Source organism: Anguilla anguilla, chromosome 3, assembly GCF_013347855.1.
Source record: "Anguilla anguilla isolate fAngAng1 chromosome 3, fAngAng1.pri, whole genome shotgun sequence".
NCBI lineage: Eukaryota > Metazoa > Chordata > Actinopteri > Anguilliformes > Anguillidae > Anguilla > Anguilla anguilla.
This window is the reverse complement of record NC_049203.1, coordinates 45,999,103-46,019,073: the sequence shown is the minus strand read 5'-3', so window position 1 is coordinate 46,019,073 and position 19,971 is coordinate 45,999,103. Positions and strand designations below refer to the sequence as shown.

Genomic DNA, 19,971 nt, shown 5'->3' with positions numbered 1-19,971 from the left:
CTAGCCTGCTACCAGTAGTAGTATTACTACTACAACTAACAATTATAATTATAATAATAAAAATAATAATAGTAATAATAATAGTGACAGTCTCGTTTAAAACAAAAATAGTAATAATGACATCATAGACTGATTAATTAAAGGCGAATGCAAATTAGGCACACATAAAATATGAAAACAAGCATTGCATTTTTCTTCCCTTTGCCAAGTTCTTTCCTCATTCAAGGAATTCAGAAATAGGTTTAGAGCTCTTAAAAGTCCCGTTTCTTAATTTCAAAGCGGGGGATTGGTCACGCTTCATCTCATTTGCATGCGGCTCACTATAAACCACCCCGCCCCTGCAAGTTTTGGACTTGTGTGAAAGGCTTCGGAGAACGAACAGGGAAGGGCGCGTTTTGAAGCAGCGACTTTCTTTCCTGGTTATAGATTTGCGTGCGTCAAGCACAAATTCAACTTGACAAGTGCTTTGTTTTAATAAATGGTTAAGCTTCGTTGAGTGTTTAGTTAAATAACAATATGGGTCCAACGAGAACATCAGGTACTTTAAGTATACAACAAAGATGGGCGTTCGTATTTATTTTAGTGTACGCTTTGGTTGTCTTGACTTTTTGTGAGGGAAAGACGATGAAATACCAAACCTATGAAGAAGACGCTCCCGACACGGTAATCGGAAATCTCGCCAAGGATATCTCTATAAATCCCTCATTGGGTAACAAGATCAATTTCAGGATGATGAAACAATTCAACGCTTCTTTTATCAGACTTAGAGAAAGCGATGGGCAGCTTACAGTGGGGGAACGAATTGACAGAGAGAAAATCTGCAAGCACACGCTTTTGTGCCTCATTGCCTTTGATGTTGTCAGTTTTTCCAAAGAACAGTTCAAATTAGTACACGTCGAAGTGGAAATCAAGGACATCAATGACCACTCTCCCGAGTTCCCCAACAAGGAATCTATCTTGGAAATTTCTGAAATCTCGGCGGTTGGTTCCAGAATTCCCTTAGATGTTGCTGTTGACGAGGATATAGGCTCAAACTATATACAGAGCTACCAGATTTCAGTAAACAGTCATTTTACCATTGACGTGCTGATCAGAGCGGACGGGGTTAAATATGCGGAGCTTGTGCTAATGAAAGAGCTTGACAGAGAGACCCAGTCTTCCTATGCTCTCGAGCTTGTTGCTACCGACGGCGGGAACCCTCCCAAATCCGGTTCCACGAGGATAAATATCAAAGTTCAAGATTTTAATGACAACAGACCGATTTTTGATCAGAACAATTTCTCAGTTGATTTACTCGAAGATTCGCCGACTGGGTTCCTTTTGTTGGATTTAAATGCAGTTGATCCTGACGAGGGTTTGAACGGGGAAGTTGTCTATGGATTTGGAAATCAGGTGTCGGCGGAAATCAGGCAACTTTTTAAAGTGGACCGTAAATCCGGACGATTAACACTTGAAAGCCCAATCGATTTCGAGAACAAGAGAACGTACGAATTAGACGTACAAGCGTCTGACCTAGGTCCCAATCCCACCCCTTCCATTTGTAAAATTATTATTCACGTGCAAGACGCGAATGATAATGCCCCAGAAATCAGTATTACCCCCATGACTTCCACGACGGCTGGCTTCGCATACATCAGTGAGGCGGCAGCCAAAGACAGCTTTGTGGCTCTAATCAGCACCTCGGACAGAGACTCAGGCGCTAATGGGAAGGTTCACTGTACGCTATACGGACACGACCATTTCAAACTTCAGCAGGCTTATGAAGACAGCTATATGATCGTTACGACTGCACCCGTGGACAGAGAAAGGATAGCCGAATATAATTTAACCGTAGTAGCCGAAGATTTGGGATCCCCGCCGTTCAGAACCATAACCCAATATACGATCAAGTTAAGTGACGAGAACGACAACGCCCCTCTGTTTAGCAAGCCAGTGTATGACGTTTCGGTGGTAGAAAATAATACACCTGGCGCGTACATCACCACGGTTGTGGCAAGGGACCTTGATCTGGGGCACAATGGCAGGGTGGTTTACAAGCTTTCAGACACTCATATCATGGGCTCTCCAGCCTCAACATTTGTATCTCTAGATCCAGCGACAGGTTCAATCTATGCTCTGAGAAGTTTCAATTATGAGGTCATGAAACAGTTGGATATTCGAATTCAGGCAATCGACGGGGGTGTGCCTCCTCTACACGGCAGCGCTGTCATCAATCTAAAAATAGTTGATCAAAATGACAATGCGCCCTCCATCACACAGCCCGTTCTGAATAATGGATCCGCTGAAATCCTTCTACCAAAAAATGCACCTACGGGTTATATTATTACCCAGGTAAAGGCTAGGGACGCAGACGAGGGTGTGAACGCAGAGCTGTCCTACAATATTGCCAAAGGTGAAGACTTATTCTCCATTAACAAAGTCACGGGGCAAATCCATTTAAATCGCGAAATCAATTTTAGCGTTAATGAGACCCTAACAGTTTCAGTCACTGTGAGTGATAATGGGAGACCTTCATTGGCTTCCACAGCTACAATTTATTTCATTGTCACAGCTGGGGGTCCCACAGTTGACCAAACTATGGTCAAACAGAACATTGAGGAAGATCCTGCGCAGTGGGACACGTCAATCATAATCATTGTGGTTCTTGCCGGGAGCTGCTCCCTCCTTTTGTTAGCCATTATCTTAATCGCGACTACTTGCAATCGACGCAAAAGGCAGAAGGACAGCGGCGGTTTCCCAGACGAAGTGAACATTCCGCACTTGGAAGGAGCGAAAAACAACGGCGACTCACTGATCTCCGGTCACAGTGCCAACATGTTTGAAGTTCGACCCTATTCACCCTTTACGCATTCTAACAAGGCCGCGAGTAACCTGTGTGAAGAGGACAGCCAAACTACACATGTATATGAGTCTGAAAATAGGACAAGGGCCTCAAAATTCGAGGTGCGTTGCTGCGTATTACATTTTGAATAATATTTGAATCACATTTTCATTAGGTATTGTACAGTAAAATCTTCTGTGTTAAATCTACCTTGACAGTCTACTTTTTTTTTCCCTTACAGTGCATATTTCATTCCTCTTTCATTCCTCTTTGATTCTTCAGCTCCTCAGAGACAACGCAGATCATTTTATATCAATGCTGTGTTATGTGATGTGATATCTGTACTCACCAGTTCTGTCTTTTCGCAGGGCTATTCCACACTACCTGGCTATGGAAAGGAAGGTGTCAGACCAATAACAATATGGAAGGGGAACTCGTATACAACCATCTCAGCGAGGGACCCTCAGTTCAGTGGAAAAGATAGCGGGAAAGGTGACAGCGACTTCAATGACAGCGATTCTGACATCAGTGGAGACGGCCTCAAAAAACACTGTCCTACAGCTGATCTTCAAAGTGGTAAGAATTACAATTACATTATTTCTCATTAATCCTTTTTATGATTAAATGCGTGAAGAAATTTTAGATAGGCTGCATTTAGCAGGGCCGCAGATGGGGGGGGGTGGGGTGGGGGGGGGGGGGAACTGGGACATTTTGTACTGGATTCAGGCCCAAGGGGGGTCCAGGATTGGGGGGCTCTCAATATATTTTGTCCCAGGCCTGAGAATCCATAGCTGCAGCCCTGGTATTTAGTATTACATATGTGTGTGATTTCAGTAATTATTTTGTCATGGAATGTGGGGTGTTTCATTGGCCGCTAATTGAAAGGAATCTTAAAGGATCTGGTTCTGATCACTGGAAGCATCCACCATTTTAGTAGGCTATGATAGGAGTATCAAAAACCTATTTATTCATTTTTTCATCCCCTTGTCAGGTCTGTGGGCATGCACGAGTGAGTGCAAGGTCCTTGGTCATTCCGACCGATGCTGGAACCCGACAGCTATGAGCACCAATGCCAGTCACCCTTCTCATGGACAGCAGATTCCGCCATTTGACACGACAGCGTCACTGCCACGAGACAGCTTAAGGCGAGACAACTATTACCAAGCACACATACCCAAGACTGTGGGCCTGCAGAGTGTCTATGAGAAGGTTCTGCACAGGGAGCACGATTATGTTTTAGTTTCCACACCACGGCCTGTCAGGGTACAAGAAATGAATGAGATTACAATCCCGGTGTACGCGCCTACAGCACAGTGCTCCAACAATCAAGTTTAATATAATCCGTAATCGAAAGATTATTGAGTATAAATGGGAAATTATGCCACGAAGCAGGGTTTTAACGGATGTATTTGTTTTTTATTAGAAAATATAAGTTAATATTTGTGTGTTTACATTTGTAAATCTCTGTGTAAGTCGTTATTTGATTGTATGCAGTCTGACTTTGTTAAACATACTATGTATATTTGAAAGATTTTGTAAATACAGAGCATATTTTTACAATGACGAAAGGCTAAAGATATGTAAACTAATCTAATGTATTATTGTCAATTTTCAAATGCATGCTTACTATTTACAGGAGCCTGAATTCATTCTCATGCTAATGGACCTTTAAGACTATGAAAATCTTTATCAATTTGATAACACGCAGTGAAATATGTAATGTTTCAACTCTAACCGAGTTATTATTGAGTTAACTCTGGCTATGGTGGATTTGTTTAAACTTGGTAAGAGTTGATTTAACACTGAACATTTTACTGTGCAATATGAATTTTTGGAATGCAATATGTGACTGTGTTTGTTATAAATTTGTATAAATAAAGATTGGAATATCCTTTTGCTGTCAACTGCTAACGGTATATATTTTATATGTATGGATTAATTTTAAATTTCCCAACAATCAGCCTGTCCACATGATGGTAATGGCTCCTTTTACATCTGTCTACCTGCATGTTCTTACACAGACAGTGGGGGGTGCTGTTGGTTTGAAGGATGCAAACATCTTTGGAATATAATTTATTTTATCTCTTGACCGAAAAAGTTTTTGCGTCATTATAATTGCAAGACATTTCGTAATTGTGATACTAATAAATGACGAGTTTAAAGTAACGTCGTAAAAGGCATTTTTTATGCATGTCAAAAGGAATATGACGAAGACGTCCTGGTCAAAAAAAGTAAATTGCTCTCTTAGTTTCATTACAGCATGAAAAAACGTACATTCATTGAAAACAGTAATGCGAGCCTTGCATCAAACTGCATTAACTTGAAATATTTGACCGCTAAGAGTAAGCATAATGTCTATATTTCACTGAAAAAAAAACGTGGTTGAGGTTCTAGTTATACAATATACACCATACATGTGTGTGTTGAATAATTTTGCATAATGCTTTTAATATGCTGAAAGTGCACACTTTTCAACAACATATGAATTTATTTATTCACTGGGCTGGCAGAGATGCAGGCAAAACATAATTCTTAATACTACCAGGATGCATTTGCATTTTTGGTTGTATCAACTGGTTCAACAACCAACTGTAGATGACTTAGTTAATGAACAGGGTCTCCATTGTCAGGTCTTGAACTATTTGTAAAAGGATAAGAATTGTGTCAGTTGGTGAATTCAACAACCAACACACCATTAGAAACCAATGCACTTTTTATGTTTCAGCAAAGGAACGAAATTTCGAAAGACTAGCCTATATTGTGTAAATAAGCAATAGCTTTAGGTCACAACATGTGTGGAAACAGTCTGGGATTATTTTTCACCTGGGAACACAAGAATCGATTGTAATGTGTTTTACATTAATCTGAAATGTTGATCTGATGAAAGAAGATAACTTCATAATTTTCAAAAGAACATTGATTTCATATAGCCTAGTTATGCCCACTTGTTTCATTTGGTTTGCGTTTACAAGACAACACTGCACAGTGTGACTTTTGGCTCAACGCCACCTTTCTATATACTAAACGAAGTAAGATGAAACAAGCTGTGACTAATAAAAACAGCAACATATCTGAAAAAAGATATGGAATAGAAATGTACGTTTTTACCGCTGGGTGACTTTAACTGACTCTTATTCATCTTGACAATGAGAAGAGTAAAATTCCCAGTTTACACAGATCATGTATGTGGCAGGATAACTTTCTTCAGAGCGAGTATTTGTGACCGGGTGCCTGCATTCAGTCCCGAGGCAAAATAAACGCTTTGATCATTTGTGTGCAATAATTGATTTTAACCCTCCTTTTTAAAGTTTTGCTATATTCAAACAGAATCGTGAAAATGCGGCCTAACTGTGACTGAAATTGCCGACGAAATCGTCACCTGTATGACGATATGCAAAACGTATCCCTCCGCCTAAACGTACTAGTGAAACAAAAGTGGAGAGTGAATTCCTCATGGGCGAATGAATCCTAGCATTTTCTTTCTCAGGGATAGATTCTCACAGGCAGGTAATATAACACACTGTGTGTCTACTACGCATTTCCCCCACGTTTGCGGGGAGGTTCAGAAAGTGAACAAGTGGACTGCTCTGGCCAGAAGTCTTCACGAAGCCATGGCAGGGACTTCGGAGAAAATCCCTATAGCTATGGCTGGACCAGAGGATGTGGAACAGAGCATGCCACCTGTAAGTAGTTGAAATTTATTTAATGGCAACAGACATATTATAAATGAGAAGCAATTGCTTTAGGAAAATGCCTAGGTTATATATATATATATATATATAGGCTTGATGAATATGAAACGGAATCGCCATACAATAGTTTTCACCGAAGTCTTGAAGTGACCAGATACATAGATCATTCCGAAAGTAGGCTATACGTTATTTCAAAGTAAAGGTGGGACATCAATGCACACTGAATTCTAAGTTTAGCCCATTAGTCTTGAAACGACCGAATACATAGGTAATTCCAGAAGTACCGGTTATTCCAAAGTAAAGGAGGAAAATCAATACACACTGAATTTTGAGTTTAGCCAATTAGGGCGACGCGTTTCCAAACAATTTTTGGCAAGTATGGTCACATTATAAATCAACATAATACATTTCAGTTGGCAGTTTAGAAATAATTTGACTCTTTATGCCTGTCCATATCACCATGCATTTAACTACTTAGGTTATTTCCTTTCTTGGTTTCAAAGGCATACACGGCGGTAACGGTAAAACCATCTAATAGTGGACGTCTTCTGAAGATTGGGGCAGTGGTTCTTATTGCGGGAGCCGCTCTTCTGCTTTTCGGAGCTGTTGGCGCCTTTTATTTTTGGAAAGTCAACGACAAGAATGTAAGAGTTTCATTTCACATTATCGCGTTTATTGGGTCTATGGGGATTTTTCACACGTTGTCTTTGTAAGACTGTACCCGAAATGGTCTTACGGTAACCCTGGGGTCGAGAAGTGAGTCCATTACCTTTTTTGTTGCTCTTAACCTAAACTTGCCAAGCTAGTTTCTTTGACGGAACTTTATCAAAGTAGCCTCAAAGTAAAGTGACTTCTGTAACTGACACGTTATTCCTTAAAGTTAAGTGGAACGCCATTTGTGAAACTTTGACGTGCGTCATCACTTTAAATAAAGATAAGTAAATAAATAACTGGACTAGATCGTGGTTATACATTTACTTGACGGTTATCTCGGCAGGTTTACAACGTTCACTATAGCATGAGCATCAATGGAAAAGTTGAGGAAGGATCTATGGAGATTGATGCCAGAAATAATTTGGAGAGATTCCGAACTGGAAGCGGGGATGAGGAAGCCGTGGAAGTTCACGATTTCCACATTGTGAGTTTACTCAATTTGAAAATTCATATTTTGAACAAATTTCAGGACTGCGAATGGACATTTATGGAAGGAAATACATTTTCACAATTTCTCGGTTGGCTTATTGAATGTATTCATACGTTACACTGTATAGATTACACATACTCGAGACTGCTCTATTAAATGCTACAAATAAAGTAACATGAGTATGTGAATATCAATAATGCATGTAGAACTCATTCAATTTCATGTGAAAACATGGAGATAAAAGATAAGTTAGCTATGACAATAGGTTATTTTTAAAACAGATGTATTAGAAATTGCTTATATTTATAGTGAGTTCCAATCATGCCACTGCTGACTATGGCCTGGTACTTCCACAATCAGTTTATAATTGGGAGAAACATCGCCATGGGAGGGAAAGTATTCAGTCGGTGGAATTATCCTGCACTCATCATGTGCAAGTGACACTTTCATGGATTGGGAGGGTGCAATTGTGCACAGAGAGTACAGCTCCAGCACAACGGTTGCACAACTCAGCTGTTGCTTCATTGTGCAAAGAAGCAGAGGCTGGCAGCATATGCTTTTCTGAAGAGTATATGCTTTTCCTGCTCTCGTACATTAAAATTTAATTTTCAGTGATGACACATTTGGATATTTAATTGATTTTGCTGACTGTTGTAATAGGGAATCACAGGAATTCGGTTCTCGGGAGGGGAGAAATGCTACATTAAAACACAACCCAAAGCTCACCTTCCTGAAGTGGAGACACTGAACAAAGAGTCAATGGTATTCGACTTGGTGAGTTGTATGAAATTCTCACACATCCATGTCACTTAGAAAAGTGAAAAGTATGTCAGAATGAACTGACCAGTTGACATTTTTAAGTAGGATTCATTTTCGCCATGCACATTTTTTATTTTTTTCCTATTATTTTTCACAGTAAAAAATTAAACTTAAGACGCACATACACCCACACACACACACGCAAATGCAGTGCTATGCAAACCTGAGGGTTGTGTTCTGTGTCGACATCCAATCCAGTTTCACATACACACATTAAAACGTTAGATCATCCATCCATACAAACAGATCCCAGTGCAACTGCTACTGCCGAAACAATGTCCACATTCAGACCAGAGCTTTTAGATCACTAAACAGCTGTAGCAGAAGAAAGACCCACATGATAAATTCCCTTCTACATTCAACAGGCTGTTGACTCACTGTCTCATTACATGTTTTTATGGACTTTATAATGAGATAATGAGGCACATTCCTTCCCTACAGGAAGATGAGATCATGCCAGTCAAGTTTGATGAGGAGTCCCTGATCTGGGTGGCTGGGGACCAGCCTCTGAAAGACAGCAGTTTCCTAAGTGCGAAAATCCTGGACCTCTGCAGAGATCTTCCCATCTTCTGGCTCCGCCCCGCATACCCAAAAGGTAATTACACATGGCGTATTTTTATTGAACCAGGTAAGCCAGTGAGAACACTTTCATTCCTCTATAATGACCTGACCTAGATGCTTTCTCACACGGAAAAATGTGTTAAACTAACAGAGTTTGCATGGGTCGAACAGGAGTAACATGTACCCCAGCAGAGCAAAATGCAAAATCAGTTCATTTTACACTGAGTACTAAAACAGATGTGATGTGTAATATGAAGTTTGGACTTTGTGCAATCACAAAGAAATAAGTAAGTAAATGAATAAATACTCATAGATTAAAACAGGCAGAGCAGTTGCACATGACAGTTGGAAAAAAAATCTTATTCATAAATGCTGTTACGGATATGCAGGAGTTAACCGCAGTCATGAGCAGCTGCAGAATGTAATTTTTTTCCCTCCTCGTGGTAGTGTGCAATTTATGATGGTACAAGGCCTCAGTTGATCATTATTAATTTTGAGATGGTTCATTTATTCTACATTAATTAACGCATTATTTCTTTATTTTTAGCAGTTAATATATTTCTCTGCCTATTACCTACAACAGGGTATGCCTGAATGAAGAGAAGTACACACAAGTGAATATGAACAAACCTCAAACCTGAAGAAATAAAATAACACAATACATCAAATCCTTAGCCCACAGCATACCAGTGAAATGCAGTGCAGTGCCTATTTGGGCAGTGCCATAATTTTTGTTTTTTTGGCTCTGTACTCCAGCACATTGGATCTGAAATGAAGCAATGAATGTGTTGTTAAAGTGCACTGTCTGCTTTAATTTGAGTGTATTTACATCCATACCTGGAGGTCCGTGTATTGCAGTCCTTTTTATACATACGACCCCCCCCTTTTTTTTAAAGAGGAGCAACAGTAATTAAACAAATGAACAAAGCCTTCAGTCTCATCTTCAATAAGTTAACTGCATGTTCAGTTGGATTCAGGAAGGGTGATTGACTTAACCATTCAAAAAAATTCAACTTGGCCCTGAAAAACACCTTGGTTGCTTTTGCAGTCTGTTTGGGGTCATTGTCCTGCAGCAAGGGGAAGCACCAGCCAGTGAATTTGTTGGAGGAATTTGGTTGGATCTAAGCAGATAAGATATTTCTGTAAACTTCAGTATTCTTCCTGTTGCTGCTGTCAGCAGTCACATAATCAATGAAGACAAGTGAGCCAGTTTCTGTGGCAGCTATACATGCCCAAGCCATAGCACTAGCTCCTCCATGTTTGACAGGAGGGGGGGGGGGTTGCTTTGGATTGTGAGCAGTTCCTTTCTTTCATCACACTTTCCTCTTTCCATCATATTGTACAGGCTAATACTCATCTCATCTGTCCATATGACTTTGTACTAGATTTATGTAGTTTTTACTGTACTTTTTAAGCAAAAGCTGTTTAGCAAAACTTTGGTTCTTGAGGTTTCCCAATGATTTTCATCTTGAGGTGAACCTTCTGAGTTCATACTGGTTGAGTCTTCTTTTAATGGTAGTCTTGTTACATCTATGCCTGTATCCTGGAGAGTGTTCTTGATCTGTTCGACAGTTGAAAAGGGGTTGTTCTTTGCAACTGAAAATATTGTTTGGTCATCCACTACAGTGGTTTTCTGTGGTCGTCCAGGTCGTTTGTAATTTCTGAACTCACCAGTGCGTTCTTGCTTCCTAACAATGTATCAAACGGTAGACTTTGACTCAACCAATATTTTTGCTATGTCTCTGATCACTTTATTCTGATTTGTCAGGCCCATGACGGCCTGCTTAACTGGCATTGACACATCTTTGGTCCTCATATTGAGAGACAACTGCAACAGAATCCATATGAAAATTCCAAATATCTAATCAATTCTAGACCCTTTGTTACACATAGCTTTTTTGTGAAAAGACTAATGATGCTACAACACACAGTTGACCAAAAAACAGCTGAGCAGCCTGCTGTCCAATTACATTTGATCCCCTAAAATGGGGGAACCACATATAAAAAAAGGCTGTAATTCCTACACAGATCACCCAATATCTAAATACCCTCAAGTTAAAGTAGACAGTCTGCAGTTTAATCTCATATCCATTGTTTAATTTCAAATCAAATATGCTGGAGTACAGAACCAAACCAAGAGAAATTGTGTCACTGTACAAAAACACTGCACTGCACTGTACATTGTGCAGAAAGTTGCGTCTGACTGCAATAAGTTTGACATAAGTAGGAGAGCAGAACTGGAGCAAATACGTATTCGTTTTGGATTTTCTGTGCTCTATTGATCTTGCCTGGTGTAATATAGCCTGCAAATATGACCAGAAGGCGGGGTTTGTATTGTATTGGTTCCAATATACCAAACAATATCAGTAAAGCGTAGAAAGGTATTTGAATCCAAAACAAATACCTATTTGACCCAGGTCTGCTGGAGAGTAAGGGCAGATGTCCCAAGGAGTGTTCAGTTAAGCATCTCCCATAGCTTGTCACGGCTGTGGTTTCAGACGGGCGGAGGAAACGGAGGGACATTTTGCGGGCAAAGCGCCAGTCGCAGCCCCGCAGCTACGACATGCAAACCTTCGAGGAGGCAGCAGAGGAGCGGAACACCATCAGCCGCGGGCTCGACACCACCGCCAAGAGAGCTACGGAGGAGGACGACAATGACAATGGTGACGATGATGATGATGAGGAGGAGGAGGAGGAGGAGGAAGATAGGACCTACAACCCAGAGAATCCCTACCATGTGAGTGTCTGTGCGGAGCCATGAGCATTCATAGCATCAGAACATTACCAAGACAATTCCAACATAGTAATGTTGTAGTTTCCCCATGTTTATGTATGCCCCCATTTTAATCACAAAAGGCAATGATATGCTACATTTGGCTCATTTTTTATGCTATTTAACGTATTTAACACAGTGTGTGCTCTATTCTGATTTGTAGTTTAAAAGTGCCGTTGGTGCACCAAATTCCACTCATGTAAAGCTTGCAAAGGCACAGTAAGTCTTCTGGGGTCAATTTTAGGAGCTCTATGCTCAGACTGTCCATTCAAATCAGGCAGAAGGTTGCTAGCCCCGAGCAATGGTGACATTGCGATTTCAGTGGTTTACAATGTCATGCAGCGTTCCAGGCAGTATGCTCCGCTCTAGCTCCATTCGAATAAGCCTGCTATAGGGAGCAGCTGTGTGTAGAGGCCCAGCTGCTAAGGTCACCCATAGAGGTAATGGTTGTCACCCCAAGTCATTTTCATGGCCTCCTTTTCGGGTGGAAGGGACAACCCCCATTGTCCTCTCTGTCATTATCTGTGATAACCCTTAGACATGACCATGAGACCAAATGGGACAGCAGAGCACATAGAGGCACATGGGATGTTGAGTATTTCTTGTGCTGTTTGTGCTGTTAGCTCTTACTATTCCAAATAAGCAAAAACAACAATAGGGTAAGGGTTACGTTCTTACATCCACATCCCTCTGTTCTGAACACACACACACACACACACACAATGTTGTTCAGCAGTGATCAAAGCTTTCTACCTCACTTCCCGCAGCGCAATGCAGAGGGAGAGGAGGGGACCATGGTATTTGACCCCATGCTGGATCACCAAGGAATCTGCTGCACGGAGTGCCGCCGTAGCCACACCCACTGCCAGAGGATATGCGAGCCATTGGGCGGCTACTGGCCCTGGCCCTATGACTACAGAGGCTGCAGGGTGGCCTGCAGGGTCATAATGCCATGCCGCTGGTGGGTGGCTCGTATATTAGGTATTGTGTAAGACCTCCGAGCTACTCACAATAACAGCTGAAATCCGATTAAGTATCCTGTCATTGTCATAAAAAAGTATTTATATGCAGATTTATTTCTTTCTCCATCTTTTGAATGTAAATATAAATGAGTACCAGTAAGCTCCAGTATGTACGTATGTATGGATACTGATGTAGCTGCTTTGCCTTTAAGGCCTAAAGAGAAATTTTTTTTAGCACACAATGCCTAGGATAATAATTAAATCTGTGTAAATCTCTTATATGTCACCATATAGGCTATATTAAATACATAGGGTATATACATAGTTTCACTGAAAATTATAATTCCTCCAAATGTTGTTTTTCATGTACTAATAAAGCCCTACTTTATTCCTGGCTGTCCTTCATCAAAAATCTATTTTAATCAGAATTTTTTATTTTACTATTTTAACTGAAGGAAGTACTTTGTGCACACAGTGTTTATATTTTTAACAAATCCTGCATGAGCATTTATCTTCTTTTATCCGGCTTTGTGTATGTATGTACAAATGATTGTTGCACTTTTTTGTGGAGATTGTATAGCAAGAAGGTATCATTATGGTATGTACAGCTTTCAGAGCACAAGAAATGGTTAATAAATGTGAAATATGATTTTGGTTTTATGGTGACTGCATGGCCTGAAATGTTAGCTACCCATAGAGCTAATTACACGGCTTCTTTTCATGTCAGAAAGAGGCTTTAAGTAGGTGGAAAAAAAACTGTTTGGGTTTTAACTGAAGCCACAAATCTCTTTTTGATCAGCGGGAGAGATGAACGTCAGATATGAATTAAACATTCAACAGACTGTCACAGGATTTCATCTGTTGGTGGCAAATTCATATTTATGTATTAGCGTGATACTGCAGTTAAAAATCACCATGCTCAGTCTTATCACAGCGGTAGATTTGCACAGATGAGGGTAATTATTTTCAGCTCCAACTTCTTCACTGAAGTGGACTAATACATGATGAGTGCCAGGTCTCCTGAGAAATCACATGGTTTGGAATTAAATGAAGGTATGTTTATGTCCAAGGGATTCAGACGAGCAAAAATTTTGTTTTGTTAATATTTCACTCATTTGGGAAAAGTAACTCAGATTAACTATGCATCCATTATCCAGCCTGCTTGTTCTTGGGTTGCGGGAGGCGCCTAGGGCCTATCCCAACATACATTTGGCCTCTCATCCAGAAATACATTCAATCCATTACAGAGCATGCTCACCATTCACTCACTTGTACCTATGTGCAAGCTATACTCTCCAGTTAGCCTGACCTGTATGTCTTTCAGTGGTACGGCATGGTGGTGCAGTGGGCAGCACTGTTGCCTCACAGCAAGAAGGTCCTGGGCCTTTCTGAGGGGAGTTTGTTCTCCTCATTTCCGTGTGGATTAGGCACATATAAGCCTAACGCCTTCATCCTTGCCATATTTCTTGCAGCTTTAGTGCCTATTTTACTGACACTACAGGCCAAATGGTATTAGGTTACTAATACTATATTATACATGCAAACACACATACATTCTTGCTAAAATAAAACAGATAGGCATGGATTCATTCAGTTTTCCTTTATCATTAATTACAAATATTGAGTATTGTAGACCATGTGCTCTTTTATAGGACTGTACAACAACATTTTTGATATACAAGGTTCTGGCCTGAGTCAACATTTGTCCATAAGATGACTTACAAGTAATGGCAAGTTTTGATATTTTCTTCACGAACACAGTCTAAAAAATAGTTTAGTGATTACTGAACTTGCTGACCAAAGTTAATTTGGTGAATGCTGAACTCACAAAGCAAACTGTATACACCTGCATATCGCTGTGAGACAAAGTTGAGTACAAATGTTCATTGAATCCAGGTCAGAATGTATTTATTTGCTAATTATGGATACCGGAATACTAGTGAGCCGTTTTTTTAGCATGCTGTCTATTAATAATTCAAATGGAGCTGGATCACAGCTGAAGTGATATTCTACTTTCACAGTTATGGAGTGTCCTTGCTGTTTTTGGCCCATACAAGCTTGACAAGCTTTATTATTTTGGAATCACAGCTGAACCATATTCTTTCTCAAGGCAAAATTCTAAATATTTTTTGTCTTTGATCACACCTGCCCACACTAACACTATGTGTCCTAATTTGTAGGTAAATTAACAATAATGGTCTCACTGTTAGGCACAGGACACACCGAGAAGAGTCTTTCTGGTATGACAGGTCTGAAAGAAAATGCAAAACGTGTCATAGACTGAGTAATAAGAGCTTTTCATTAATGTTGGACCTATCTCTTCAGGCATGCCTGGAGCAACTTAAACACAAAACCTCTGAATTAGTACTGCCCTCTTACAAAACTCTGTTAATTTTAAGTATTAAATACTTGCGTGATTAAAGTCATCTTTAAAATTGGACTGTTCAGCAGACTGTTCCTAATAGGTTCTGACTCAAGCGTGGCGGGTTGAGTAAGTCTCTTTGAAGTAGCCTTATCACAAATCAGTATATCTACTAAAGCAGACACATCAAACAGGCCAGATCCAAATGAACGAGGCACCTTTTGCTTATGAAAGTTTTGTTTATAGCGTGTTTGACTCTTTCAGAGCTGGAAGAGTGGGAATAATTTATTAAGAGCTGTGTGTCCATCAAGCTTTTTATTCCTCGCTCATTGATTCCATCCACAATGTACTAGTTTCAGGCATAATGTCAAGATGGTGGATACTAGCCTCACAAGAATAAATAAATAAGCTTGTCTCTTCACTGATATGATGTACTAGGTACATGTGGATAGTTGTGGTTAAAACTGGAAAATGTCATGGTTAGGATTCTTAGTTTATCTTAGTCTGAAAAAGTGATGCATTTACTAATAGCTTCTTTCATCATATAAGAGGGAAATATGTTTAAATTGTAACAAGCTCAGCTTCACATGCATTGGGATCTAAATGCAAGTTTTATGAAGGCCTGCAAAATACCTTCTTGCCAAAGATCACACTGCATGTCAGTGTGAAAACCTAGCAACGGACACCTTCATAAATAACCTCCAGATAATAAATATAAGGGTAAAGAATAATAATTTTATGTGATCTATTATATGTTGGGTTGGGTACATATCAGACAACCAAAGGCAGAAAAACCTCTTGAAGGTCTAAGAGAGAGTCTCTGGAATATTGCTTGCAGGCTGTAGATAAGTACAATAAGCATCACATAGAATTATGTTGGGTGGGGTATCCCTAAATCAAACAAATGCAGTCATCGTACATGGAACAATTGTGTTCAGGGCAAACTGAAATATTTCTATCACGGTGGTGAAACTTTGCCATTGTGAACTAGTTGGGATCGGGGCTGGGGGTTAAATGTAGTCACAGTTTAGGCTCAGATTCTGGATTTCCATATTATATTCCCTGGGATGTAAAGAAAACACATTTGTCTCTGCGTCAATCAGCACATTTCAGCAAAAGTTGAAAAGGACAGCATATTTACATATCCTGGCAGTGTGATGTTTTTTTGGGCTCCGTGTAGAGGTGGGTACACAGAGCTGATGAGACAGGCCCCAAAACATCCGTAGGCTATATAATATTAATACGCTTCCTGGGCCTGCACTTAAAGGATGGTGACAAGCATGACATATCCAGGACCTCCTGACGGCTCACGCGCAGGAGCACGGCAGCTCTTACTCCTCGAGGACAGGCATTTGTAATTTTGCGAGCGGGCAAGAGTTGCCTTTCCCTCCAAATTTCTTCTCTCCAAACTGGAGAAAAAGCACATTGACATGACCGAAGATGTATTTTAAGAACAAATTGACGGGGGGGGGGGGGGGGGGGGGTTGACAACATTGAATTCCAATATAAATGTACCCATCTCGAAAAGGAATAATGCTTTTAAAATTGTATGTGGAACAGCAAAGGAAGTCCTACACAGGCTTGTGACCTCAGGCACTGTCTTCAAAAAAAAAATTACTTTGCCTTTTCTGTTCGTTTGAGGTGAGCCTCGTTTCTACCAACATTTCCGCCGGACACGCGGAGGGGGAATAGGAGAAAACAAACGTTCAAAGAGAAATTCCAGTGTCCGAGCACTGAACCGCTTTTGTGTTCGGTTTCTCTCTTTGAGCCAAAAGGTACCCAGGGAGCCCACCGGCCCGGAGAACAAGCGGGGCTTTGTGAGCGCTGACCCGCGGCTCCCGGCAGCCGGACGGCGAACCCGCACCCTGGTGCTAATGGGAAAGCTGCAGACACGGAATCCGCCGCGTCTTCGGCGAGGGAGTTTCCACCCGCACGGCGCGGACCGCTCCATTTGCTCTCTCTCGCTCGGCCGCGCTGCCCGCCGTCCATCGTCAAAACAGGATGAGCAAAGGAATTTCACAGGGTTTGCTGAGGTGAGCACAGCCTACCCTGCTTATTCTGCTGGTGTTCACAGGCAGTGTGTGTTGCAGCATCTTAGATGACGCAACCGAAAACAGGAAAGAAACTTCATAATGCTGGCTCATTGAAATGTTTTGATAAATGCTGATGCTGAAAAAAGAACTCATTGGGTCATTAAGAGCATTAAATGTATATGAAGTCCACACTGACATTACATACTTGCTCATCAGTTTTGAATGCTGGTTCTATGTTAATTGTGCCATTACTGACATGAAGCTCCCTTTTTACTCTTCCTATACATAGGAAGAGTATACAAGGAAACTGACATTGACTCTAACAATGACTTTTCTTCTATTTGACAGACATGTGTGAACATACGCTCTCCAACAACTTTCAAACAGTCCATCAGATATTTGCATTTCTGTACAAGTAAACAGCTTTGATTATTTTCCACCAAGACTAATTGCATGTGTTGCACACCCCCCCCCCCCCTCCCCCACCGCCAAAAAGTGATATAGTTTATCTGAATTCAATGTAGTGTGCTTCTCTGCAGTGGATTGCTTCTCTGCAATTGAGCACTGCAATGCTTTCATGCTTGCTGCCATTCTCAGACGGTCGGTAACATATTATTATTTCTGTACCGACTGTTAACACTGTAGAAATTAATGTGGCTGTGGAACATGGCTTAAATGTTTTGAGTGCCCACATGCAGGTCAACACAGCCCAATACTTCTGCCTGATCTGGGTTTCTCTGAAGTTTTATTTTGCTCGGGGCTAAGGTGTCTGTTCGATATGCTGGACCCAAATGCCAACTAATTGACTAAAAACTAGGTTCATTCCAGAGAACCTGCTCCATTCACTTCTGCCACATAGAGAGCAAATTACTCGAAAACATTTGCACGTACAAACTTTCATTTTTCCAATGTTGCATTTCCTTTTGTTGAATAGCACATTCTGCTGTTTTAGTGTTCTTGTCTTTCCACATTGGGTATATAGCTGACATGCATAATACTCTTGCCTGTTTTTTAATGGTGCAGTGACATGTCATTGTAGCTGTTTAAAACAACATTTAGAATATGTTTATCCTGCATATTGTGTGTTTTTCTTCATGCTCTGCCTAAGGGCATGGAGTCTTTTCCCAGGGGTAACTTGAAAGTTTCAATCAACTGAACAAACAAGGTCAGGCATGCTTTCAGGGAAAGAGCATCATGGGAGATGGTCCCGTGCATTACCCATCATCTGTTGGTAGTGTTGCACGCTGTCATTTTCAAACTATTCTGGTGTGACCTTGACAATCTATGCATCTGCAGTTTCAAAAGGCTTGAAATGTATGAGAGAGCACTGCTCTGGCATTTCTCCATAGCTCTGCATGCCAAAATAGATATACAATGCCATCTAATGCTGATGGTTAAACTGCCTTAACATGACCTCAAACCACTTAGGCAAGATAAAAAACTATATGCCAACGCGGAAAAAGCGAGCCACACCACAACGGAAAGGCTTGAAGGACATTTTAGACTGGTAACATGAAAGGAGTAGTTGTCCGAAGTCACAGCGGAAGTAATGGCAAAGTTTACAGAGAGCAAAGAAAATGAATTTAATCACTGGCAGCGTGAGCAACAATGAAGGCCGCGCTGCTAAGATATGCTACCCCTGGGGCAGGCTGTGCTCTTAAGCCTTACAACAGCCTCATTATCCCCCCTCTGCTCCTATCAGATCCTGGCAGCAGTATGTCACAGGAAGGCTTCTTTCCGCCACTAGGCATGAGCCCAATTCTCTCATAACTCTGTTGTACATAATTGCCATATGGACGGCATTTTGAGCCAGACTGAAGACTAAAAAGCCCTCCAGGCAGATTCCCCAGATAGCCAAATTAATATTTTATCTCATTTCCATCTAATTTGCACCAAATTATTATACAGCGCTGGAAATTTTAATTAATTTATAGAACAGATCAAACACAGGTTTATACTTTGATACAGGGAGCTCTTATTTTCATAATTTGTGAGATTCCATCTTCCGTGCCTTTTAATCTTTTAGCTTCCAAGACATATGTAAAATCATATACTATCATCAAATGTAGGACAAATTAATAACTGTCATCACACCAGAAATACTTGTGAGGCTTGTGTGTGAAGTTATGCTGGAGAATCTCTTTACCTGTCACCTCGCTGTTTAATTAATTTCACACTGTTTAATTAAATTGGCACTATCTGGGGAATCATGGGGCCCGTCAAGACAAACGATTTCCTGGGCTGGTTTAAATCAGAGATTAGAGCTAGCTTTCACAATGGCACCTTTTTATCCAAAGTTGATGCCAACATCCTACTTTCTGACATGTTTTTAATCGTTTTTGTGATGGATTGTGGATTACTTTTGGCCCCGGCCATATTTGGGTTTGGGGTAATTGGTGTTGTCTAAAAAGGCAAAGGATGATTGTATTTCATATTTCAGCCATATTTTAATTATTACTCAAATTGAACTGTAATATCCATAAGTGCTGATTTATTGTGGAATGAAACAGGTTCTCTCCATGGCTTTTCCCATATTTGGCTCCATTTATGGGAACAATCTTCCCAGTCCCTCCTGCTGAAAAGCAAGCGCATAGTATGTTGCGTGAGTACACATGTGAATGATAAAAATAATCCCACTTGTAAAGTAAACATGTTTTGTTTTCACATGAAAATATTGTAATACACATCTGAAAAAGTTTGTCATTTGAAATTGTAGAATTTCATGTGATTTCATGTCACATTTTGTTTTTGAATGTGGAACGTTCATTCACATGTGAAATCACATCTAAAAAAAAGCAATTTTC

The 19,971-nt window shown here is 40.5% G+C and overlaps 2 protein-coding genes across 2 annotated transcripts; both read left to right on the top strand.

Annotated features, from left to right (window-relative positions):
- Nucleotides 1-352: 352 nt before the first annotated feature.
- Nucleotides 353-4,725, top strand: LOC118222669 (protocadherin-8-like). The gene is made up of 3 exons (XM_035408432.1): nucleotides 353-2,943; nucleotides 3,190-3,397; nucleotides 3,813-4,725. The coding sequence occupies exons 1-3, from the start codon at nucleotides 517-519 to the stop codon at nucleotides 4,154-4,156; spliced, it is 2,979 nt and encodes a 992-aa protein (XP_035264323.1). The 5' UTR covers nucleotides 353-516; the 3' UTR covers nucleotides 4,157-4,725.
- Nucleotides 4,726-6,264: 1,539 nt separating this feature from the next.
- Nucleotides 6,265-13,421, top strand: LOC118223941 (leukocyte cell-derived chemotaxin 1-like). Its single transcript, XM_035411042.1, has 7 exons — nucleotides 6,265-6,504; nucleotides 7,017-7,157; nucleotides 7,511-7,651; nucleotides 8,318-8,431; nucleotides 8,918-9,071; nucleotides 11,536-11,774; nucleotides 12,578-13,421. The coding sequence occupies exons 1-7, from the start codon at nucleotides 6,283-6,285 to the stop codon at nucleotides 12,800-12,802; spliced, it is 1,236 nt and encodes a 411-aa protein (XP_035266933.1). The 5' UTR covers nucleotides 6,265-6,282; the 3' UTR covers nucleotides 12,803-13,421.
- Nucleotides 13,422-19,971: the final 6,550 nt, after the last annotated feature.

Bases quoted from the DNA above. Each gene is read 5' to 3' on its own strand.
- LOC118222669 (XM_035408432.1), top strand. From the start codon at position 517: ATGGGTCCAACGAGAACATCAGGTACTTTAAGTATACAACAAAGATGG. The intron at 2,944-3,189 runs GTGCGTTGCTGC...GTCTTTTCGCAG, and splicing joins CAAGGGCCTCAAAATTCGAG to GGCTATTCCACACTACCTGG. The intron at 3,398-3,812 runs GTAAGAATTACA...TCCCCTTGTCAG, and splicing joins TACAGCTGATCTTCAAAGTG to GTCTGTGGGCATGCACGAGT.
- LOC118223941 (XM_035411042.1), top strand. From the start codon at position 6,283: ATGAATCCTAGCATTTTCTTTCTCAGGGATAGATTCTCACAGGCAGGT. The intron at 6,505-7,016 runs GTAAGTAGTTGA...TTGGTTTCAAAG, and splicing joins TGGAACAGAGCATGCCACCT to GCATACACGGCGGTAACGGT. The intron at 7,652-8,317 runs GTGAGTTTACTC...CTGTTGTAATAG, and splicing joins AAGTTCACGATTTCCACATT to GGAATCACAGGAATTCGGTT.